Source organism: Dasypus novemcinctus, chromosome 8, assembly GCF_030445035.2.
Source record: "Dasypus novemcinctus isolate mDasNov1 chromosome 8, mDasNov1.1.hap2, whole genome shotgun sequence".
Lineage (NCBI taxonomy): Eukaryota > Metazoa > Chordata > Mammalia > Cingulata > Dasypodidae > Dasypus > Dasypus novemcinctus.
The window spans coordinates 128,992,058-129,015,129 of record NC_080680.1 but is presented as its reverse complement, the minus strand read 5'-3'; the positions used below and the strand labels follow the sequence as shown (position 1 = coordinate 129,015,129).

The 23,072-nt window shown below is 67.5% G+C and overlaps 5 protein-coding genes across 9 annotated transcripts; 1 reads left to right on the top strand and 4 right to left on the bottom strand.

The window, feature by feature from the left end:
* Positions 1-11: 11 nt before the first annotated feature.
* RNF224 (ring finger protein 224) lies at positions 12-1,820 on the bottom strand. Its single transcript, XM_058302784.2, has one exon. The coding sequence runs from the start codon at positions 1,734-1,736 to the stop codon at positions 1,266-1,268; it is 471 nt and encodes a 156-aa protein (XP_058158767.1). The 5' UTR covers positions 1,737-1,820; the 3' UTR covers positions 12-1,265.
* A 2,571-nt stretch (positions 1,821-4,391) lies between these two features.
* On the bottom strand, positions 4,392-6,109 carry CYSRT1 (cysteine rich tail 1). The gene is made up of 2 exons (XM_004454007.5): positions 5,291-6,109; positions 4,392-5,035 (listed from the first exon to the last, which is right to left on the bottom strand). Exon 2 carries the CDS (start codon positions 5,025-5,027, stop codon positions 4,602-4,604), a length of 426 nt encoding a protein of 141 aa, XP_004454064.1. The 5' UTR covers positions 5,028-5,035; positions 5,291-6,109; the 3' UTR covers positions 4,392-4,601.
* Positions 6,110-8,649: 2,540 nt separating this feature from the next.
* On the top strand, positions 8,650-9,580 carry RNF208 (ring finger protein 208). The gene has a single exon (XM_004454009.4). It carries the CDS (start codon positions 8,652-8,654, stop codon positions 9,459-9,461), a length of 810 nt encoding a protein of 269 aa, XP_004454066.1. The 5' UTR covers positions 8,650-8,651; the 3' UTR covers positions 9,462-9,580.
* On the bottom strand, positions 9,477-11,518 carry LOC131279384 (ring finger protein-like; the record flags this gene model as incomplete). Its single annotated transcript, XM_058301394.1, has 1 exon — positions 9,477-11,518. A coding segment is annotated over one exon (780 nt), but the record flags the coding sequence as incomplete, so codon positions are not given.
* Positions 11,519-12,176: 658 nt separating this feature from the next.
* On the bottom strand, positions 12,177-23,066 carry NDOR1 (NADPH dependent diflavin oxidoreductase 1). Of its 5 annotated transcripts, XM_023587546.3 has the most exons (15): positions 22,817-23,054; positions 22,427-22,504; positions 15,992-16,089; positions 15,216-15,314; positions 15,000-15,101; positions 14,801-14,873; positions 14,667-14,710; positions 14,276-14,397; positions 13,975-14,195; positions 13,800-13,907; positions 13,594-13,708; positions 13,340-13,486; positions 13,132-13,250; positions 12,960-13,054; positions 12,177-12,873 (listed from the first exon to the last, which is right to left on the bottom strand). In XM_023587546.3, exons 1-15 carry the CDS (start codon positions 22,949-22,951, stop codon positions 12,729-12,731), a joined length of 1,701 nt encoding a protein of 566 aa, XP_023443314.1. In that variant the 5' UTR covers positions 22,952-23,054; the 3' UTR covers positions 12,177-12,728. The 5 variants fall into 5 exon arrangements, 4 of the variants coding, with proteins under 4 accessions (XP_023443314.1, XP_012378955.2, XP_004454061.2 ...); XR_001118325.4 differs by having other exon boundaries at positions 13,132-13,212; positions 14,667-14,873; XM_012523501.3 differs by having other exon boundaries at positions 14,667-14,873; positions 22,427-22,455; positions 22,817-23,066.
* Between the last annotated feature and the right edge of the window lie 6 nt (positions 23,067-23,072).

Sequence of the window (23,072 nt, the reverse complement as noted above, 5' to 3'; positions counted from 1 at the left end):
CACGGCGCCCAGCCTGCCCGGGTATGTGGCCGGGGCCCTGCTTGGGGCCGGCCGGGGCCCTTCAGGAAGCCCGTTCCTTTTTGGGTGTCATGGTCCTCTGTGCCGCAGGCGCCTGGCGAGTGGGCAGCTGGGCGCGGGGTGGGCAGGGAGGCTGAAGAAGTCACACAGCCTCTGCGGCCAGCCGGCTGGGACCCAGTGCAGCCCCCAGCCGCTCTGCCGTGGCGGTGACCAGCAGCAGGCGCGCTGGGACCCTCCATCGGGGGCGGGAGGCGGACGGGGCGCGGAGCCTCCCCAGGGTCGCCGCCAGCCCCCTCCTCTCCCCAGCTGAGGCCTGACCTGCCCCGTCTCGGGCGGGCGGCCCCCCAGGCTCAGGCCCCTGCTGTCCTTGTACAGGCGGGGGACGGCCTCCCCCCCCCGCAGGCCTGGTCTCCAGGGGCCACCAGCCCAGCGCTGTTAATGCCCGCTCCCTTCCCTGCGGCCAGGGGACTTTGCCCCATGGTCAGGAGGAGGCTCACAGTGTCCTCTCAGCAAATTCTCCTTGCCCCGCTTGCCCCCCACCGCCCAGGGCCGGGCCAGCCCTTCCTGGCGGCCGTGGAGAGGTCTGGGGAGGCACCTCGGGGGTCTGTGGGTGGCAGCCGGAAGCAGAAGGGACTGGGCTGGGAAGGCCCCTCAGCCCCAAAGCTGGCCTCGCCCGTGGGTGCTCCTCGCCCAGGGCCCTCTGCTTCGACGCTCAGCGCCTGCCCACGCAGCTCCACGCTAACTGCCAGCTCCCTGGGGTGACCCTGTGACACCCCTGGACAGCGGCCGACACGGTGGGGCACAGAGAATTTGTTGGGGGACCCAGAGGCGGAGGGGGCTGCCCTCGGTCGGGAGCAAGGAGGCCTGTTCGGCCAGCTGGGCTTGCCCCTGGCGCGGGGACTGGCTGCCAGAGCCCTTTGCGGCTGTCCTCTTGTGGAGTCCAGTGGCGAAGCCAGGCCAGGCCGGGCTTGTGGTGGGCAGTGGGACGGCTGTGCCCACCCTGCCCGCACGTCAGACCAACCCAGGGTCTGGGAATCCCGGTCAGGGCCGCGAGCCTCCAGAGCCCCTCGCTGTCCGGTGGCTGCTGTCCCCGACTGTGGCCTGGGGGTGGCCCCATGGCAGGCCACCTGGGGCCGGGCCCGGGGTGCTGCTGGCCCCTGACACGCTGGACCGGCCATGCTGGACAGAAGGTTCCGAGGCGGCTTCTCCCCGGGCAGCAGGGCCCCGATGTGGGCCGAGGCCGGCGCTCAGAACTCGGGGCTGCCCGGGCTCTCCCAGCAGAGGCGGCCGCAGTCCCAGCAGCAGCGTCCGGGCTGGGGGAAGTGGGGCTGGGGGCCCAAGGGGGGGCGAGGCCCAGCCGGCTGCTGGGTGATGGCGGCACCCCCCTTGGGAGGAGCGGGGGGCCGGGCGTCTGCCCGTGCTGGCTCCTGTTCGGCCTTGACAGCCAGGAAGGCGGCCAGGTCGAGGTCCAGCATGGCCACCCCGCCCCGGGGCGTGGGCGTGCTCTGGCGGCACTGCGGGCAGGGGATCCAGCGCTGCCCCTGTGCGGGCGCATCCAGGCGCCGCACGCACGCCTGGCAGAAGGTGTGGCCGCAGTGGAGGCGGCGCGGCAGGTGCCCGACCAGGTCGTATGCCGCGCAGCACACGATGCAGTCGGCCCGCCGGCTCGCAGTGGCCGGCTCCTCTTCGGGGGCCACAGGGCCCTCGGGCTGCAGCATCCTGGGGGTGCAGGGTGGGAGCCGGGTTGGGTGGCAGTCCCCGTGCCGCCCTCCTCTGCGGCCCTCCTGCCCGGCCCTGGCCGGCATCCCAGTCCAGGAGACGGCCCCAGGCCACAGGGCTCTTAGCGGCCTCTGGACCCCAGGGGCGGTGGGGGGCCGTGGGGCGAGCAGAGCCAGGGTCCCCGCGGCCTCATCCCATCCGGCTGCTAGGCCCCGGGCCCTCGACCGCCCCAGCGTGCCTGAGCCCGGGCGCTCTTACCTGCACTCGCTCCCCGGGGCTGCGTGTGCCCGGCCAGAGGGGGCGGGACCCAGGGCACCCTGCGTCTCCCTCCGGGGTTCGCGTTACTGGCCCGAGCTCGGACGAGGCGGCAGGGAGGCAGGTGGCGGGCTGCGGGCGGCGCGGGCTCCCCTTTCAGCCGCAAGCCCTTGCAACTGGATCCCCCGGCGCCGCACAGCCCCACCCCCGCGAGCCTCTTCCCACAACCCACTTCCTCCCTGCTCCTCAGGATACACCTCTGCCTCCCACTCATATGCGGCCCCAGGACGCCCCCAAGCTCGCGCGCTGATGGGGGTCTCCTGCCGCGCCTGTTCTGCAGCCCTCGGCCCCAGGCCTGCCTCTTCCTGGAAGCCCTCTGGCGCTCCCTGACTCTGGCGGTGCAGAGCCGTGGGGCGCGTTGGTCTGAACAGCCGAGTCGGTCACCTCCGATGGGCTGGGGTGCCCGGCCATGTCACGTGACTGCATCCTCCCTGGGCTCTGGCCCCCGAGTGGGAATCTTGAGGTTGTCAGCCATGCCCACGCACATACTTGCTGAGAGGAGCCGCCTCGGAGCACGCTCAGGCCCCACGCACGCAGCCTGGACACACCCTGCCCACGGCGTCTGCCGGGGCAGGGCAGGCTCAGGGCTTCGTGGTCACCACTCAGCAGTGGCCAGGACCACGGGGCAGGGGGCAGGCAGCCAGGACCACGGGGCGGGGGGGGAGATGAGAACATGGGGGGGAGGCAGCCAGGACCACGGGGTGGGGGGGGAGATGAGAACATGGGGGGGAGGCAGCCAGGACCACGGGGTGGGGGGGGAGATGAGAACATGGGGGGGAGGCAGCCAGGACCACGGGGTGGGGGGGGAGATGAGAACATGGGGGGGAGGCAGCCAGGACCACGGGGTGGGGGGGGAGATGAGAACATGGGGGGGAGGCAGCCAGGACCACGGGGTGGGGGGGAGATGAGAACATGGGGGGGAGGCGGCCAGGACCACGGGGCAGGGGGGGGGAGAAGAGAACATGGAGGGAGGCAGCTAGGACCACAGGGCAGGGGGGAGATGATCACAACCACGGGGGGTGGGGGAGGAAATGACCAGGGCCACAGGGGTCAGGGGGTGAGATGGCTAGGACCATGGGGGGGGCAGAGGGGGGAGATGACCAAAACCATGGGGGTTGGGGGGGAGATGACCAGGGCCACGGGGAGCAGGGGGGGAGACGAGAACATGGGCAGGGACCAGGACCACAGGGGCCTGGGGGGGGAGGCAGCCAGGACCATGAGGGGGCAGTGGGGGGAGATGACCACAACCACAAGGAGCGGGAGATGACCAGGGCCACAGGGGGGTGGGGGGGCAGATGGCCAGGACCACGGGGGCAGGGGCTGTGACCCAGACCGTGGGGAGGGGCTGTACAGGTGAGTCAGGACCCAGGCAGGTGGCGGCTGGGAGGAGGCCAAGGCCTGAGGGCCCTTACTGGACTGGCTGGACGGGTTTTCGCGGCTGGCCCGGGTGGGGTCGCCGCTCCCCACAGGCAGGGCTGGGCCGGGGTCCCTCGGCAGGGGCCGGGAGCCAAGCTGTGCCAGGAGGCGGCTCCCAGCACGAAGGCTGGCGCGGGGTCAGGCAGATGACGTGCGCCCACGCCCGAGGCCCCCGCTCCGGCCCTGTCACGCTGCATCAAAGGGACCCGTCGGGCCTGCCGGGCCTGCTCGGCCACGGCCTCGTCCACCTCCGCGCCGTCCCTGCCTTGTCCCGGAAACACCAGGGCTGCCCCGGCGCCGACCCCACAGGCGCGCTCCTCGCTCTGCAGCTCCTCCCACGTGCCCCGGACCAGCATCCTGTGTCGCCCGGACACACGGACTTGGGCCCACTTGGGGCTGCCCAGGGGACGCATGGAACTGACCAGTGGCCTGGCCTCCTCCAAGCCAGGCCAGGCCAGGGGGCGGCTGCCGGAAGCCATCAGAAGGCCCTGGCCGGGCGGGAAGGCGGGAAGGGGCTCGGGGCGGCTGGCCTCATCCTGGGCCCCCAGTCCCCTAAACCTGCGGGCACCAACCTCACCTGCGTCCTGCCGACCCAGCCCCCCCCCTCCTGGGCCTTCCCAGGGCTCCCCTCCAAGCCGCGGTCCCAGCCTCGGCCCGAGGGAGTGCCGGGTGGCTCAAGCCCCAGGCCGCCCAGCCAGGAGGACGCCCCCCATAACGCGGCCGAGTTGCCTGTGTCACAAGGTAGAGCCCTCCCGGTCCTCGGGATGTTGGGGGGCTGTGGGGCACGGGGAAACAGAGCGGGTACTGTATGTATGCGGAGGCCGTGAGCATGGGGGAGGCTGTGTTGGGGGAAGGCGCGGGGGGGGTGCATTGTTGTCCAGCCTGGGACCCCTCCCCACCAGAGCAGCAACAAGGAAGGGGAGTCGGGACCCAGCTCGCCCGCTTTATTGGCCAGGCTCCGGGCCTGGAAAGGGGCCGGCGAGGACGCCCCCCAGCCGGCGCCCAGGGCTCCGCTGCGAAGTACCGTCTTGGAGGACAGGTGGGGTCCAAGGCAGGGGTCACCCTGAGCGTCCGGGCGCTGCCTGGGGTTGCCCTGCCCGGGCGGGCCCCCGGGCCCCCGCGTCGGGGCGAGGCTAGGAGACGACGCAGCAGCAGCTGTGGCAACGGCAGCAGCGCGGGCAGTGGCAGCAGGAGCAGCAGGGGCAGCAGCAGCAGTGGTGGGCGATGTCGTCGTTGCGCCCGATGGGCGGCCGGCCGGCGTAGGTGAGTCCCACGGGGCGCCGCGCGCTGCCGCAAGGGCTGCCGGGCTGCTGCCAGGTGGGCTGGCTCGGGAGCGGGCCGGCCCCCTTGGCCCCCTTGGCGTCCGTGGGCCCTGGGACCTCAGTGGGCTGCAGGTAGTGGGTGGGCTCTGGGGCACAGGGTCCCACGGGCGGAGTCTGCGTCTCAGAGGAGGAGGGGGGCGCCGCCTCCAGCTGCTGCCCCAGGTCAGGCCGCAGGTGAGCGCGGGGGATGCTGATGTGAGCGTAGGGGTTCTTGACAGCCACTTCGTGGGGGTCCATGGCCCGACCTGGCAGAGACGCAGATGTCAGCTCCCCGCCCCCTTCCCCGAAAAAGCCTGGCTACACCTGCCTCATCGCGCCTGTTCCCGAGGCGCCGTCCGGGGGTAGGCACACAGCCAAGGCCGGCACCCCCCGGGTGCTCTCCCCTCTCGGGGTGGCAGTGGATGGAGCTGGTCCCTCGGGGAGAGCAGGGGACGTCTCTGGCTCCGCAGCCCCCTAGCCCCATACAAGGACCACCCCCCCCCAACCGGCCAGAGACCCACCTGCAGCAGCGGCGTCAGCGTCCGTCCTCTCTGTCCTCTGGGCTCCAGGTCCAGTGCCTGGTGTTGAGCAACTGGCAGGGCCTTTTCCCTCCACGGGAGGGGCGGGCCCCGGGGCGGGCCCCAGAATGGGGGTTCCGAGAGCCCAGGAAGCCCCAGCTTCGTGCTCAGCGTGCTCCGTGGCTGGCTCACCCCTGCTTGGGTGGGCGGCGGCCACGGCCTGGTTCCGGGGGGCACTGCCAAGCCAGGGTGACTCAGTTGCCAGGCATCCTGGGCAGGCCCTGGGCCCCCGGCAAGCTGAGGTCACTGGCCGACAGGGAAGTGGGGTCCGCCCTCAGGGCCCAGGGCGCGGGCCTGCAGGGTTCTGGGGCCCCAGCGGTCTGGCACGCAGTGCCCACTGCTGGGCGCAGAGGCCACAGCCCCGCCACGGCGGAGACCCAGGCGCCTGGGGTGGGGGCCTTTCGGCGCGTAAACGTTGATTTTGCACCATTCCGAATAAAACTTTTGTTCCAACTGGCAACGTGAGCTTCGTACACAAGGGACGTTGTGGCTCTTTCCTGAAGCGCAGCTCTGCCCTCTGCGCGAGAGGCTGGGGGCCGCCCGGCGCCAGGCGCGCCCCGTCCTCGCCCACCGCCACCCCCGGGGCCTGGGCGCGCTCGGCGGCAGGGGGCGCGCGGAGGGGGCGCTCGGGCCCGCGCCCCCGGCGGACCGCGGCGGGCGGCGTCAAGCCAGCCGAGGCCCGAGGCCGGGGCGACCGCGGTGGCCTGGGTGGGGCCGGCCAGCCCGTCACGGACTCGGGCGCCTCCGGTCCCCGCACGCGCCGCGGGGGCCCCGGGGGCGGGGGCGGAGGCGGACGGGCCCACTGCGCAGGCGCCCGAGGCCCCGCCCCCGCCAGGCCCCACCGCGCTGAGGCGGCGCGCGGCGCGTGCGCGAACCGGCCCGGGCGCCGCAGCTCTGCCCCAGAAGCCTGCGCGCTCGAGGGTCTACCAAAGACCGGGATTGGGGTCTGCTGGCTCCGGCTACCCAGTTCTCGGCTGAGCCGCCCCAGCTCTCGACCGCGTGGGAGTGGGGTGGGGATGGGGTGTGCGAGGCGGGGCCTCGGGCGAGGGGCGGGGCCTGGGGCCCCCTTGGGTGCATGCCACGCCCCGCGTGGGCTCTGAGCCCTCCCCCGGCTGGGGCTGCCTCAGTCTCCCCTCCACGGTGCCGAGGCCGCAGTGAGCCCTCGCCGCCCCTCTTGGCGCCTCGCTCCTGCTCCTGCCCAGTGCCCGGGGAAACCGAGGCCCGGGGTCCCACGGAGCGGCAGAGCCGGGCGCCAGGGCATGGAGAAGCTGCTCCCCATTTTTGCCCACATGGCCTCCCTCACCAGGACCCCGGCCCCTCTGCGCTGTGCAGCCCTGCAGGACCCGGACCCTTGGCCAAAAAGTGGACGGACTGCCAGGGTCAGCCCAGCGCCCAGTGCGGTGGCCGTGGCAGGGAGGGGACAGCACTCCGGAGGCCCCCACAGCCCTGGCCTCTGGGCTCCCCACAGGACGAGGGTGTGTCGGGAGGGGCCGGGAAGGCTGGCCTGATGGCAAAGCAGAAAGGAATGGGGCCTCTGCCGGGTGGGGTCGCGGTCGCCCACACTGTGACACCGGGCATGCGTGTCCCGGTGCGAGGCAGAAGGGCCACCCCGCCGTGCGCAGGTGTTCACCCCCGTGCGCTGCCCCCCACCTGCCCGAGCCCCCGCGTTGCCTTCCTCCCGCCCTGCGCTCCTGCAGGGAGGCTGGCAGGTCCCCTTCTCCTCCCTGCCCCTCTCTGATCCTGGGGCATGGGCACAGGGCACAGCCCAGGGGTGCCCCGTGAACCAGAAAACGCCTGGGGCCCTTTCCAGTGTGGGGGGGTCTAGGGGACTGGCAGAATGACCCTGTCTCCGGGTGGCGTGAAAGGCTCTCAGGCTGCGCGCGCGCACGCGCGCGCACATACACACACACTCCCCAGCCTTGGGACGCATCTCTCTGCTCCCCTCTTCTCCCCGCTTTGGGAATTGTGAGCCGCCCCTTCCAGAGCTGGGGAGCCCGGGAGCGGGGGGAATTGACCTGGACCCAGAGCCAGCCAGGAGGGGACGGGGGAGGGGGGCGACGTGGGGGGTCCTCCTGACGGCACGTGGCGCGGGGAGAGGACGATCTCAGGCGTGGGCCAGCCGGATCCGAGCCGGGGCGGATCGAGGGGCGGCCGAGAGACTGGCCCCGCCCCACGGACCCCGCGCGGGTCCCCAGACGGGGGGTGGCGCTGCGGGCGCGGGCGGGCGCCGCGCGCACTGCGGTCCCCGCGCCTCCGCCGCAGAGCGCGCCACGCTCCGCACGCACCTGCCGCCGCCGCCGCCGCCGCCGCCGCTGCCGCCGCCGCGCGGGCCCCCGAGCTCGGCCCAGCCCTGCGCCCCGCGCCCGGGGGGTCGCGCGCGGCCCCTCCAGCCGCCGGAGGTCGCCTTGACAGCCGCCGGAGCCGGAGCGCCGGGCCCAAGCGCGCGGCGCCGCATCCGGGCCTGCCTTTCAGACAACCTCTGCGGCGGCGGCGCGGCCCGGGGCCGCCAGGCTGGAGCAGGTGAGCGGAGAGGGGGCGCCCGGGCGTCGGCAAGGGGCGGGATTCGCGGCCTCTCCCCACGCTGGGCGGGCGACCGTCCAGGGAAAGGGGCATCCAGCCTGGGAGGAGGGGGCTGGGCGGGGGCCGAGTCCGGAGTCCAGCGGGGGTCTGGAGCCCCAGGAGAGGTAGGGTCAGAGGTCAGGCGGCCAGGCCTGTTTGCGGCCAGGGTGGGCTCAGGCCCACTCCCGGGACCACCTTCCCTGTCTCACCTGCAGCTCGGGCTCGGGCTCGGCCCCCGCCTCTCCGCCTCCTGTCTCGGCGCCTGCAGCTCAGGTCCTCTGGCGGCCCGGGCTCCGGCTAGCTGCCTTCCCTGGGCGCCCTGTCCTGGAGCCATGGGGCCCACCTAGCCCCGGCCTGCCCCGATGTCCCGGCTCGGCGACCGCTGACCTTGGCTGCAGGGGCAGCGCCCCCCACGCCCCCTCGACAGCCGCAGCAGCCAGGGATCCTGGGTGAGACCCTGGGCGAGGCCTCTGGCCGAGGGCAGCCCCCCACGCCCCCCTGCCCTCGCCTCCCTCCCCCTCCCCCACCCCTTCCTCCTCCTCCTAGGACTGGACTCGAGAAGCCACTGTGGCCACTGGGGGGGCCCCTGCCCCCGGAGCTTCCGCCGGCTGTCCCCAGGAGTCCACGGGGCTGCCGGGGTCCCCCCCAGGCCTGGCGGGAGCAGGATGCTGCCCCTGCTCCTCCCCCCCGGCCCCACCCAACACCCCCGCCCGCCGGAACAGCCAGTCTGACGGAAGACAGCCGGATGCCGGCTGAGCCTGGGCCCGAGGCGGGCAGTGGCTGGCCGGGCCTCCTCCTGTCCTGCCTGAAGGGGCCCCACGTCATCCTCAAGATGGAGGCCATGAAGCTCGTGCACCCCGAGAAGTTCCCCGAGCTGCCAGCCGCCGTCCCCTGCTTCCCACCCGTGGCCAGGCCCACCCCCGCGCTGGCACCCAAGCGCGCCTGGCCCTCAGACACGGAGATCATTGTCAACCAGGCATGTGGGGGGGACATGCCCGCCTTGGAAGGGGTGCCCCACACCCCGCCCCTGCCACGTCGGCCCTGCAAGGCCAGCGCGGAGCTGGGCTTCCCCCGCGTGGCGCCGGGGGACGAAGTCATTGTGAACCAGTACGTGGTGCGGCCTGGCCCTGCCCCCCCGGTGGCGCCTCTGGCAGCCCCTGCGGCGCCCCCCCAGGTGGCGGGCGAGCCCCTGGAGTGCCCCACGTGCGGGCACACGTACAACGTCACCCAGCGGCGGCCGCGCGTCCTCTCCTGCTTGCACTCCGTGTGCGAGCAGTGCCTGCAAGTCCTCTACGAGTCCTGCCCCAAGTACAAATTCATCTCCTGCCCGACCTGCCGCCGCGAGACGGTGCTCTTCACCGACTACGGCCTGGCCGCACTGGCTGTCAACACGTCCATCCTGAGCCGCCTGCCGCCCGAGGCGCTGACCGCCCCGTCTGGCGGCCAGTGGGGCGGCGAGCCCGAGGGCAGCTGCTACCAGACCTTCCGGCAGTACTGTGGGGCCGCCTGCACCTGCCACGTGCGGAACCCCCTGTCCGCCTGCACCATCATGTAGTGGCCCCGCTCGCTGCTTCTCCAGGGTGCCCGCCTGCCCGCTGACCCCTTCTTACCCACTGCTGCTTCTGGCCCCATCACTGCAGCCAACTTGGCCATTAAAACTCTTTGCCAAAACTCGCACCTTGTTGCCTGGACTGAAGCCAGCTCCACAGCCCGAGCCCGGTGCTGGCCCAGAGGGGGTGCCTAAGACCACAGCCCAGATGAGGTCCAGCCTGGAGCTGCTGGAGGGAGGCAAGCACTGCTTGCAAGGGTCGGGCCGGGCAGAGGCCACTTCTGCACGGAGCTGAGGTGGGCTGGGCCGGGCTGGAGGCTCATGTGCCTGCGAGCGTCCCTGTGTCGGGCAAGACAGCTGCTCGTGTGCAGGACTGTGGGGGCTGGTGGCCAGGGTGGGCACAAGGGGCCCAACTGGCAAAGGGAGGCCCTTTCCTGGGTACTGACCTCTAGGTGTGTGGCAGGTGCCCTGGGCCGGCTGAGTCGATTCAGGCCCCCAGGCCCACCTGGCCCTGAGCTCCAGGTGGAGTCCTCCGAGCTGGTGTGGAAGCGCTGGTGTGGAAGCTGCCCTCAGGGCCGGCCTGAGCAGGGGCTCCGCTGCCCGCGTGGCGAGGATGAGGGCCTCCTCTCTGACCCTGTCCCCCTGGGCTGAGGGGAGGGGCCTTTGCGGGGGGGGCGTGAATGAGAGCCGGTGGTACAGGAAAGGTCACGGCCAGTCCAGACGACATTTATCGTGAGGTGTTTTCTATGCCACGTGTGACGCTTGGTAGGTTGTTTGCTCCCTCTTGTGCCATGTGCCACCAGCCCCGGGAGGCAGTGCTGTCCAAGGATTCCACAGCTGGGCGATCGGCAGCAGAGCTGGGCGCTCTCAGACCCGAGGCCCAGGCCCTCACCATGGGCATGGACACGTGCTTGCCGCGAGTCCCCAGCTGCCCCAGGCTGGCCTCTGGTCTTGCACCCCATGGGCTGAGCTCGGGCAGCATGGCTCCTCCCCTCGGCTGCCCAACCTTCAGGGACACCCGCTGGACCTTATCTGGGACGCGGGGCAGGCAGCTTTGTTCCTTCTGGCGCCACCGTGCTCAGCAACCCAGGTCAGGCCAGCACGGTGCCACCCACCGCGAGGCACCTGGCCCGGCCGCCGGCCTCCCCGCTGGGCCCGCCTGCTCAGCAGCTGTCCCTGGGCACCGGAGGTTGCGGCTGAGCCGTCCGCGAAAGGCTTGTCGGTCGCAGTGTCCTCAGAGCCTGGGGATGCCTCTCTGGGAAAGAGGTGGTGGTGGGCGCGGCTCAGTGGTGGGAGCGATCCAGGAGTGCCAGGAGCAGCCCGAGCAGCAGGAGCGGCGTGAGGCCGAGCAGCAGGCCCAGCAGCTCGAGGGCCAGCAGGCCCAGCAGCGCCAGGCGGCGGGCACAGGGGCCCCGCTCCCTCAGGGCCCAGAGGCGGGCGCCCAGGCACGGCACGCAGGGCAGGAAGGGCAGGCAGCCCCCGCCACCCGCAGGCCCTGCCAGGAAGCGCAGCTGGTAGCGGTGCTCCAGGGAGGCCCAAGGCCCGGGCCCGTGGCGCGGGGGTGCGGGGGGCACAGGGGGCGGCGGGCACTGGGGCCCATCGGCCTGCAGCAGCTCCTCCTGCAGCCGGCAGATCTCCCACTCGAGCATGGGCGTCTTCTGGCGGCACAGGGGGCAGCGCACGCGGCCCACGTCGGCGCCAGGGGCCGCGCACAGCAGGCGGTGCAGGCAGCCCGTGCACAGCCCGTGGCCACAGTTCAGTGGCGCCAGGCGGCGCTCGCCCGGCCCGTAGGGCTCCGTGCACACCGGGCACTCCTCCTCGCCTGTCCCTGCTCCGCCCACGGGCAGGGCCTCCGCCCCCAGCAGCGGCTCGCTGGCGTCCCGGGGGGCAGTGTCTCCTTCAGCGGCCCGTGCCTGACACGAGGTGTCCAGTGGCCCCAGGCCCACAGAGGCAGCAGGTGCACTGGCATGCTCAGGGCTGAGGTCGGTGGGGCTAGGGGTGGTGGTCCCAGAGCAGGAGCGAGGACTGGGGGGTGGGGGCTCCAGGACTGCAACTGGGGGGTGGGGGTGTGAAGGTCAGTGGAGCCCTCGGGGCCACACTGTGGCGACTGACCTGGCAGGGACTGACCTCTTCTCCCTCACTGCTGCTGGTGCCAGGAGACGGCTGGGCCCCCAGGCAGTTCGGGGGCAGCACGGGCTCCCCCAGGCACTACGACCCCGTGGCAGGGCCCGCGAGACGCCAGGATGACCTATGGTGGCCACAGCACCGAGGGAATTGTGGTGGTGACACCTGCAGCTCGACTTCCTCTCCCAGCTGCTGAAGGCTCCTCCCAGGGGCGGGGTCGCCTCTGGGGGAAGGGATGGGCCACCCGCCCACCGTGGCCCCCTCCAAGCTGCCCCTGCCCGCAGCAGCCCCCCTCCAGGTCATCCCTTCCTGGCCATGGCCCCCTCCAGGACATCTCGCCCGCCTGCAGCCCCCTCCAGGCCACCCCAACCTGCCAAAGACCCCCTGCAGGCCGTCCTGCCGGCCTGGCCACACCCCCTTGGCCTCTAGGGGCCTCCACTGAGCCAGGCAAAGCCCCCACCTGGGGCTCCCCGAGTCAGAGCCATATGCCACAGGGCTGCCAGGACGACGCAGCCAGAGGGTGCATGCTGGCACAAGCCCACCGCCGGCCCACCCACCAACCCGCAGGCCCCAGCCACAAGAACACGACTGAAGCAGTCACATGGACGCCAATTTATTGTTGCAGCCGTCCCAGCTTCGCTCCGCTGTCCCTGCGTCTCGGGCCCCTGCTGCCCCTGCCCTGCGGTGTCTGCCCCAGTGGCCCCGGCACGGCACCGCACAGCGCGAAACAAGTGGGTGGAGCAAGAAGCGGGATGCGCTGCCCACGGGTGCCGAGGCGGTTGGCGCAGGCTCCCAGGAAGCGCAGGCCTGGCCACGACTCCGGCTTCTGCCACCGTGGGGCTGTCCAGGCCCCACCCCTCCCATCCCTGGGCTCTGGGGGACCCCAAGAATGTCACTGCTGCTGGGTGGCTTCCTGGGGCACGTGGGCCTGGGGACCAGTCAGCAGCCTGAGTACAGCTGGGTCCTGGGTGGGTCCTGAACTGGGGCAGAGAGTGAGCCCCAAGCAGCCTGGACCACGGTGGGGATGGGGGTTCCCCCCAGGGCCCGGGGCTCTGCAGCTGCCGAGGGGACCCTGGGCCCGTCCGTCTGGTCGCCCCTCCGCGCAGCTCCCCAGGCAGCGGGCAGTGTGGCGAGGAGTCTGGGCTGTGCTTAGGCCCAGGTCTCGGCCTGGAAGCGCCCACTGCGCTGGAGCCGGGCGAGGTAGCTGGCTGCGTCGGGGCCGGGGAGCCCCCCCTCCTCCTGGAAGATGGCAGTCAGTGCGTCGGTGACGTCGGCCGGCATGGACTTGGCATTGCTGGGGAAGGCCAGAGAGCTCAGTGCGGCCCCGAGGGAGGTGGGGCCCACCCCACGCTGGGCGGCCCGGGCTGGGGTCTGGCTCACCCCGCCAGGTAGAAGTAGGCGCCCTGGCGGTCCAACAGGTCCCAGATGAGTGGCCCGTGCTGCCGCAGCCGGTGCTGCACGTACACCTTCTGCTCCTGGGCCGGGCACAGGACGGTCTTGTCAGAGGGGGCGGGTGGGGCGGGAGGGGCAGGGGGCTCCTGAGCACACGCACCTGGTCCCTGGAGAAGGCTGTGACCAGAGTCAGGCAGCCCCTCTCCTCCAGCTCCTGCCATTCAGCCTCCCAGTAGAAGTCCTGGTCCCGCCGGCGGCAGCCGAAAAACAGGAAATTTCCTGGGGAAGCCGCATAGGGGTCCCACACAGGCTGAGGAGGCCCCGTCGGCCCCCTGGCTCGCCATGACCCGCCCGGGCCCTGCGCTCACCCTTCTGGCCCTGGGCCACACGCTCCTGGATGGCAGCTCGGAAGGGGGCCACACCGGTGCCCGGTCCCACCATGACCACAGGCGTGTCTGGGGTGTCCGGGAAGGCCAGCCCCCCAGACCGCACCCACAAGGGCACCTGGACAGGGCCTGGGGCAGGAAGCAGTGCATGAGGGGCCAGCAGGACATGCTGAGCCCGCAGGGCCGTGGTGCGGGGGGGGGGGGGGCACCAGGCCCACTCCCGCCCCCTCGCCCACCTTGCCCGGGGTCCAGCGAGGCCAGCCAGGAGGAGCAGAGGCCCCGGCGGGGCTCCTGGAGGCGCGTCTGGTACCGTACCACGGCCACGAGGATCTGCAGGCGGCACGGGCGAGCCTGGCGCAGAGAACACCGTCTGTCCAGGCTTCCTGCAGCCTGCCCCTGGCAGCTCCCGCCACCCCCGAGGCTCAGCCCTGGAGCATCTCACCAGCAGGGAGGAGGCGATGGAGAAGGCGCGGGGCCGGATCGGTGGGACGAGGTCCAACAGGTAGTCAGGGGGGATGGCGCCGGCCGAGTGCGGGAAGTCGCAGAGGACCTGGGGGACGGGGTCACTCAGGCGGGCGGCAGCAGGGCCCGGGGTGGGGGCCGAGCCGTGCCCTCACCTCCAGGATGGTCCTGCGGGGTCTGCTACAGTACTCGTGTAGCGCCTCCTGGCCCTGGGCGGAGCTCAGCTCCAGCAGCTTCTCCCGCTCCAGCTCATTCGGGGAGAGACAAGCCAGGAGCTCGAAGAATGAGCGGCGAGGCACGCTGGCGATGTCCAGGTACTGCGACACGAGGTGCTGCACGGTGCAAGGCTGTGGCAGCTGCGCGGGGCAGGCGGTATCTGCAGCAAGTGGGAGACCGTGGTGGGCGGGGCTGGGATGGGGCAGGGGGGCAGGTCAGACCCAGGACCTGGGGGCTCACCTGGCTCGCGGGGCTGCAGTGTAAAGCACTGGTCAGGGGCCAGGCCCAGCACCTGGCAAAACCGCTGGACGTGGGAGGCTGCGTTCTCGGGCTGGATCATTGCCAGGTCCCCGGCCGTGAAGCTGCACAGGAAAGCCACCCCGGGCTGCAGGAGCCGCGCAGGGAGGCGCCGGGGCCCCGAGACGCCGCTTGGGGACTTTTAGGGACGCAGGGCTCCACTCCAGGGCCCTCGGGGGCACTGGCCCCACCCTGGCCTCAGGAGAGACCTTCCTAAACGCCACCTCAACCCGTGATCTCCTTGGGGCCACTGGGCTGAGCTCCCGCACACGCCGTCGCCCATAGGGTGGACCAGCAACTGCTTGGGACTGGGGCCTGCAGGGTGGGGCCTCACTTGACCCCAGAGCCAGCGATGTCGAACTCAATCAGCCGCACATCCTGGAAGTGTGAGGAACCCGTGACTCTCTGGTTGGAGACCACGGGGGCCAGGAAAGGCCGCAGCTCCGAGGGGGGTCCCTGAGAGCCCACCCTGGCCTGTGGGTCCTCTGAGCACGTGCTGGGGGCTTCCTGCAGGAACTGTAGGGTGAACCTGGAGGGCAGGCTGCAGGCAGGTGCACACACGTCAGCCCCGGCCCCCCGGCCCCCCGGCCCCCGCTCCCACTCCCACCCACGGGAAAGGTCCCTGGGCTGGGGCTGGGGGCACAGGGCGTTGGGCACCTGCACTCACGGGACTCCAGGCGGGATCACGTCCAGGCCGGGGGGCAGCGGGTGCAGCCCCAGCACCTTCTCCCACAGGTCCCGCAGCCAGGGGTCCACGGCGGCATCAGGCCTGTGTGAGAGCGAGCGAGCTGGGCCGGGCCTGCGTGGCCTGGCCCTGGGCGTGGCCTTGGCTTGGGGGCATGGCCGGCGCTGCCAGGACGCCGGGCCCTGGGCGGGCACTCACCCCAGCTCGTGCTGGTCGTCGCCCAGGCCCACAGGCAGGAGGGCGCTGCCCCCAAGCTGCAGCAGCCGCCGGTGCAGCTTCTTGGCCACGAAGTTGAACCTGCCGAGGGAGCGAGGCTGGATCCCGGCGGCGCCAGGAGGGGCTTTCTCCAGGGCAGGGGGTGGGCAGCGGAGAGGGGCCACACGGCCACTGTCAGAGCATCCCCTCCCCTCCAGGAGCGAGCCGTGCCTGAGCGTTATGCTTCTACGGACCGCCGTCTGCACCCTCCTTCCCAGAGGGCGGGCCCCCACCTCACCCCGCTGCTAGAGCAGCCGGGCCCTGGGGGGCGCAGGGGCCAGACCTCCAATTTCCTCACAGCACGAGTCGGTGGCGGGCTCCGCGCCGGGGCCGAGGTGGCCGTAGCCCTGGTGTCGCTGCTGAGCCCCTGCGGGTCTCAGATGCCCCGGAAGGCGCTTTGTCCCCAGCAGCAGGGCAGGGCTGGAAGGCCTGGGTGCCCTGCTGTGCACACGGCCTCAGTCGGCTCCAGGCTGTGCTCCTGCAGCCTCCAGTCCCCAGCTCTGGGCCCGAGGTCCACTGTGGGCACATCCCCACTCCACCCTCCTGCCCCGGCCAGCAGGGCCCTTTATGCTCCTCCTGCTTCTGTTTCCACATGACCCACCCCCGAGCCAGAGGACAGGCTGTGTCCCGGGGACAGGGCACCGCTCCTGCCCTTGGAGACCCGCTTCACCGGGCGAGCGGCGGCGGTGGGCGCGGGCCCCGTTCACTTGTTCACTCACTTGGGGTACGAGGAGTCCCCCAGGCCCAGCACGGCAAAGTCCATCTGACACAGAGAGGTCGACGGCAGGTTCTTCCGGAATATGAACCTCCAGAAGTTCTACAGAGAAACCCCTTGTCAGAGCCTCCCGCTGCCCCCCAGTCCTGCAGAAGCCTGGAGATGGGGGGAGCGGGCTGGGGGCGCACCCACGTGCCCTGACCACAGGAGAGGCTGCCTGGGTGGGCGCGGAGGGGCAGGGGCTGCCCCCGGACTCCTTCCAGGGCCACACCTCCTGCTCCTTAACACCTTCGTCTAACTAAAGCAACAACAGATAGCTTGTTTTCTTTAGAATTAAGATGGTTTTATTAAATGCTAGATCTCAAAATTACAGACGTATCTCTTTAATCACTAAGAAAAACCAAGAACTCCATCACCTTCCCCACCTCCAAGTTTGGTTACTGTTCAAGCAGCAACAAGCCACACAAGTCCATCACGCCCACAAGACAGGGGTCCCCAGAGACCAAGGCTCGCTCACGGCACAGCGCAGAGCGCCAGCTACTGTCAGGCATGGCGGTGGATCAGCTACTCCTCCAGGGGGAAGGGGAAGCGCCCTAAGGCGAGGAGGGCGATGCTCAGAGACCTGGAGGAGCGGTCCTGGAGATGCCTGAACCACAGGGGCTGTGGACCAGGTCGCGGGGCAGTCTAAACTCGGAGGGGCGGGCTGGGGAAGGAACGGAACCAAGCTCCAGACCTAACAGGAGAATAAATGGGATGGGCAGCCTGACAAGACTCCCACAATTTACAAATACTCAAGGCGCCAAGAAAAGACTACCCCACAGCTAAGCACACAAAGGCAGCCTCTGCCAGGCCCTCCTCTCCCCACGCGAGCGTCTCCCACCAGGAATCATCAGGAAGCCCCAGAGGCGTCGTGGTTCCTGCTTCCCAGCTGAAGCCAGCAGCACCTGCTGCAGCTTGTCTCCTTACTTCAGCAACACCCATGAAATGGTCTTGACTCCGAGGCCAGCACTCTCCCACAGCAGCTCAGTATGGCCTAAATGCACTTCCAGTGCAAGGTACTTCCGCGTGGGTCCCACTTGCCAGAGGCTAGCTGAAGGTGGGCACCAGCAGACACTAATTCACCACTGCCCCTGGTCAGGAAAACACATGCCTGTCATTGTTCCAGACTCCGCTGACCCCTGGCCTGATGTGCTCCTCTGCTTTGCAGTGGCATGTCCTGGCAGCACTGAAGGCCACGTCCTTCTTGCAGCAGATGCCAACGTTCTCTCCTGGGCACACTGGCCAGCCTGTTCATCCCCTGCAGGTTATGCTGCTGCCCTGAAGTGTTCATGACACATTCCATGGTCTTCATGTCCCAAATGCAAATGGTTTTACCTCCAGACGCAGTGACCAAAAGGTCAGAATTACTTGATGCCGACAGAGCTGGCCCACTGTTTCCTTTGACCAACCAGTCCTCCAGCAAGATGCTGGCCGCTCATCAAAGGACCCAGAGGCAGGTGCGCCCCACAGCTCTAAGACACTCCACAAATGCTTTTTTTATTCTGGTTACAATGGCAAGAAATTTGGAAATGCAGCAAACCACTAAGAAGAGATTGTGTTCCCCAGCCCCAGAGCTGTGCGGTCAGGCCTGGGGGAGGGGGGTTTCCATCCCTAGGTAGAGGGCTCTGGGAGAAGGCCGGCCTGGACCAGGGATCCCAGCCAGCAGAGACTGGGCCTTCACCTGGGAATACCTGAAGGGCAGAAGTGTCCAAAGGAGGGCAGGGGCTTGACGATCCCAGAGAGCAGCCACTGAGCCCTCCACCAGGCTGGAGGGCCACCTCAGCCCCCAGCCTCCTGCCTCCCGCATGGCCAGCGCTCTGCGGCCCCTTGGCCTGGGCCCTCCCACCCTCTGCTCACCCTGCACTAGCTCCCCCAGCCCTCCTGGTGGACTCTGGACCTGCACCTGCCCCCCTCCTCAGGGTGCCTTCACCCCACAAGGCCACCATTCGTCAGGACGGGGGCTGCCCCGCTCCCAGCGTTCCCCACCTCAGGGGGTGACCCTGGACCCCAGCCCTCTGGGTTGGCCCTGCTGCCTGAGCAGCCTCTGGTGCAGAGCTGCCCAACACTGCTCTCCTCAGCCACAGCCGCCGCCTGTTTGCTCTGTGCAGCCCAGTCCCCCATGGCCTCAGTCCTTACACCTCCCCTGCCCTCTTGCCCTCCCATGGCCCCCCCCCTGGGTCCCTGGGCCACCAGGGGCTTCGCACATTGGTTCCGCCTCCCTGGGGACAGTGCCCAGCCACCGGCCAGCATGGGTTCTTTCTGCTGCCGCCTTAAGGCCCTCTGTGCTCCCCGGGGGTGAACCCCTCTTCCTGGTGCCCCCACAGCACGCACTCGTGCTCCCTCATCTGGGAACTGCTCCAGGCGCCTCAGTGGAAGGACTCAGGGAAAATTCCCGTGGTCTCGGCGTCAGATTCTCCCCTCACCCTGACCGACAGGGTTGGAAATAATTTTCCCAAGGCACCTGAGGTGTCAGTCCAGTGGCCCTAGCCTCCACTCAACTCGCACTCCTGGACTCCTGTCTGCTGTGTCCCGTGAGCCTGGGTGCGTGGCCACTTCGTTCACGTGGACCCCTCCCTGGCACAACAAGGGGGCTCTTCTGGGCTGAAGGCCCACCTTCACCCCTGGGAGGTTCTTAGCTCCTATGATGACACCCCACATCCTCTGTCACTTCACACCTCCTGGGTGATCTTCCGCCTCTGATACCTTCTTCTCCCTGCCTTCTACTACTCTGTGGTTTTTATCGCACTTCCTAGGAGAGTTCCTTGACCTCGTCTTCCAACCTTCAGGCTTTTCACCACCGTTTTCCACTTCAGAGCTTTCCCTTGGCCCGTCTCCACCTGGCCCCGGATGTCTCTGCAGACTGCCGTGGCTCTGTCCTTCCAAGCTCCTCTGTTTCTCCTGGGTTTCACCTTTCACCTCCTCGGATGCACACTGGTTCTTCACGATCTTTTTGTGTTTAAGAAGACAGAAAACTGGCGACAAGCCCGTCGGCCAGGGGCTTTCCCTGCAAGGCGATGAGGCAGGGGTCTGGCTGCTCAGCCACCAGCTTCTAGGTAGCCTCTGTCTGTGGTCACTGTCTCCTGGTGGACACACTCTCCTGTGACCTGTCTGGGAGCACACGCGGGACAGCAGTGTTCGCAGAGGACCACGACGGCATGGACAGCATGCAGCCTGGGTCTTCCCTGTCACCCTAGATGGGCACTCCACCCCAACCTTCAGCAGCAACCTTGCCGCTGCCCCTGCCCGTGGGTGCCTGTGCCCCTCTGCAGCCTCTTGAAGAGGCCTCCGGTCCCTGCTGGGCGGCTTGGGGGATGGGTGGACTCATCCTACTGTCCCGCCCCCAATCCTCTGAGGTGTCCCTCCTGACTCTTCTCCCCCAGCCAACACCCCAGCCTGGTCCACACCACCGTCAAGGGTTGGCTTCGACGTCGGCAACGCACCCTGCCTTGACTGCCCTAAGCCTTTCTTCTCCACCCGCCATGCCTAGCACCTCCCGCATCCAGGCAGATGGCACCCCGCCTCCCCACCACCTTCACTCCCCTCAGCCTGCCTCTCCTGGCCAAATGGAGGCCCCCGGCCAAGCCTCTAAGGCTTGCCCCTCCACCTCCACAGGGCTCGGCACTGCATTCATCCCACCCTGTCCGGTAGCTTCTACTCTATTCTTTTTTTTCTTCTCTTTATTTTCTCTTAAACGTTACATTAAAAAAATGTGAGGTCCCCATATACCCCCCATCCCACCCACCCCACCCCTCCCACATCAACAACCTCTTCCATCATTGCGGGCACATCCACTGCACCTGGTGAATACATTCTGGAGAACTGCTGCACCACATGGACAGTGGTCCACATTGTAGTCGACACTCTCCCCCAGTCCGTCCAGTGGGCCATAACAGGACACACAACGTCCAGCATCTATCATTGCAGCACCACCCAGGACAACTCCAAATCCTGAAAATGTCCCACACCATTTATCTTCTTCCATCTCCCTACCATCAGCAGCCACCGTGGCCACCCTCTCCATAACACTATTACAATCTCTTCTCTTACTAATCACAACAGTTCCCCAGCAGAACACCAGTAAGTCCACTCTAATCAATACTCTATTCCTCCATCCTGTGGACCCTGGGATGGTTATGTCCAGTCCCCCTCTACATCAAGAGGGGGCTTAGATTCCACATGGATGATGGATGTAATTCTCCTGCTTGCAGCTGTAGGCACTTTTGGCTCCCTGGTGTGGTGGTTGACCCTCTTCACCTCCCTGTCAGCAGGCCAAGGTAAGTCCAACAAACTAGAGGGTGGGAGCCGCAAGTCTGCTGAGGCCCAGGGCCTGGCCATCACATGGACAGTCCAGTCTACTCTTCTTTTTATCTACTGTCTGTTCCCACCAGCACTTAAAACATGTCCTGGTCTCTCTCACCTTAGAAATACCTTATTTTTTTTTTTTTTTTTTTAAAGATTTATTTATTTATTTAATTCCCCCCCCTCCCCTGGTTGTCTGTTCTTGGTGTCTATTTGCTGCCTCTTGTTTCTTTGTCCGCTTCTGTTGTCATCAGCGGCACGGGAAGTGTGGGCGGCGCCATTCCTGGGCAGGCTGCACTTTCTTTTCACGCTGGGCGGCTTTCCTCATGGGCGCACTCTGCGCGTGGGGCTCCCCCACGCGGGGGACACCCTTGCGTGGCACGGCACTCCTTGCGCGCATCAGCACTGCGCATGGCCAGCTCCACACGGGTCAAGGAGGCCCGGGGTTTGAACCGCGGACCTCCCATATGGTAGACGGACGCCCTAACCACTGGGCCAAAGTCCGTTTCCCAGAAATACCTTATTTTTAATCCCCCACCCCATTCACAGCCAACACTTAAAAAAAAAAAAAAATTTATCTGCACTTACCTCTCACTCAGTTTTTATCTTCTGAAATCTATCTTCTATCCCCATGAAGCCCCTGGAACTGCCCTCCCCAAGCTCACTCTTAGCTGATGAATCCAACAGGCATCTCTCAGCCTTACTGTATTTGATGTCTGGGTGGGTCTGAACCCTGGAGGCCTCCTTCTTGAATCATCCCACCCCCCTGCCCTTGACCTTGGGGACAGTGCATGCTCATCCTGCTCTTGGACCACCCTCCTGCTCCTCAGGCATTTCCCTGCCCTCCCATTCTCCTACTGGCCAGGGCGTCCTGTCCTGGGGGAGGAAGGAGCTTCCTTTTCTCACACCTCATCCCTTCCTTAGCCCCTCTCCTCTATCTGCAAGTCTTCCAGGACCACCTGGATGTTACCACTCCCACATCTAACTCCAACTTGCAGTCCTTGCTGGAGCTCCAGCTCTACTGGGCCTCGCTAACCTGGTTGTCTTCCAGGCTCTTTGCCCCTCTGTGTTCTCGATTTCTGTGAATGGACCCACACCTCGATACATGAGACAGAATCCCCATCTCAATTTTGTCATCTTTCTCTTCTTCTGCTTCTGCTCACTTATGTGTCCTGTTGATTTTGCCTTCTCCACGCCTCTGGAATGTGTCTACTTTTCCCTCCCTACGCTGTCACCACCCTGGCTGAGGCCTTCTCCTGCTTCCTTCTTGCTCTTCTATACCCTGTTCTCCTTGAGAACAAGAATAGATCTTGTTAGGACACAGACTGTGTCACCCCATGTCCTTCCTGGCCCTTTTAGTCCATGTACCTTACCATGGCTGCCCAGCTCTTGGGAGTTGGCACTTCCCGACTCTCTCCTCCCTCCCTCCCTCCTACTTCTTGACTCATCCTTGGCTCAACCACACTGAGATGTTTTCTGCTTTTCCTACAGGCCATGCTCCGTCTTCCTTGGTAATTTCATCCTTGAGGACTCAAGCTTACACTCCTTTCTTCCAGAAAGCTCTCCCTGAAGCCCAGGCTGCACCTCTTGTCGGTTCCTATACCATCTGCCACTTCCCCAGCAGCACATGTTTCCCAGTACCATAACCGCTTCTCATCTACATCACGCTCTCTGTATCAGGACATACATAACCAGAACCAAAACTACTGTGTTCAGAGCTAAACACCAGCACCAGCCAGTGAATGGAACATAATAGGTGTGCAAAGATTTGTTCACAGAACTAAAAAATGTCACCTGAACATCAGACAGTCTAGGAATACACACATGACCCAGACCAGATTAATATACAACCCTGAAGGAAAAAAAAAAAGGCTACAGTCAAGAACAAGGTTATTCGGTGGCCTATAAAAACTCCATGAGGGAGGACAACTGGAGCCCCAGCTCCCCACAAAGATATCCTTCCAGATCCACAAATACACAGTACATACGGGAAGGCTCTCCTTTACTGTCCTTGGACACTCTAGGCAGTGGGAAGGGGTGAGGGTGGAAGGTGGGGCTCTGAGCTCCTGAGCAGGAGGGAGTCACATTAGGTCAGCCTTACCTTCATGTTGTCAGGAGGATCTCCTTGGCCTGTAGTTGCACAAACAAATATCACCAGGGACTCGTTAATCAGATTCACCTCAATAAAAAGATAAGCACGTAAGACCTCTGGCTGCAATGACCGGGTGCCCTCCCCCACGCCCCCTCCCCTCTCAGGGTGGGCGGCAAAGGGGCTCAGGGGAACCCTGAGAATCCATGAGGAAGGAAAAAGCACGCCCTGCGGCGGCCGCGCCCTCCACCTTGCCCCTTCTCCACGTCCTAACCTCTTCCCCAACTCCCCTTCCCCTAAAGCTGCCATAATACAGGGCCCGCGTCCTCGAGTCGGAAGCTTGCGGGGCGAGGCATCCCGGGCTGCTCGGGCCTCTCCGCCTAGGCCCTCGGGCGCCCTCACCAGCGGGTAGGAGTCCAGGGCCTGCACCCGGCAGCCCAGACGCCGGCGCCGGGCGTCGCGGCCCAGCCTCTGCGACACATCTTCGGCCGTGCCCGTCTGGCTGCCGAAGAGCACCAAAAGCCCCGGGCACGGCATCTGGGGCGCTGCAAGGGTTCCCGGGACAAAGAGATAACCTAAAGCAGACCGCCCCGCCGACGCGGCGGCACGGACAGATGCCGACTTCCGCCGTCGACCGGAAGTGACGTCGTTGGGCCGC

Coding starts and splice junctions, on each gene's coding strand:
- CYSRT1 (XM_004454007.5), bottom strand. CDS start 5,027: ATGGACCCCCACGAAGTGGCTGTCAAGAACCCCTACGCTCACATCAGC.
- NDOR1 (XM_004454004.5), bottom strand. CDS start 22,951: ATGCCGTGCCCGGGGCTTTTGGTGCTCTTCGGCAGCCAGACGGGCACG. Junction 15,102..15,215: donor GACGACCAGCACGAGCTGGG/GTGAGTGCCCGC, acceptor GCTCTCACACAG/GCCTGATGCCGCCGTGGACC. Junction 13,709..13,799: donor CCATCGCCTCCTCCCTGCTG/GTGAGATGCTCC, acceptor TCTCTGCGCCAG/GCTCGCCCGTGCCGCCTGCA.
- RNF208 (XM_004454009.4), top strand. CDS start 8,652: ATGCCGGCTGAGCCTGGGCCCGAGGCGGGCAGTGGCTGGCCGGGCCTC.
- RNF224 (XM_058302784.2), bottom strand. CDS start 1,736: ATGCTGCAGCCCGAGGGCCCTGTGGCCCCCGAAGAGGAGCCGGCCACT.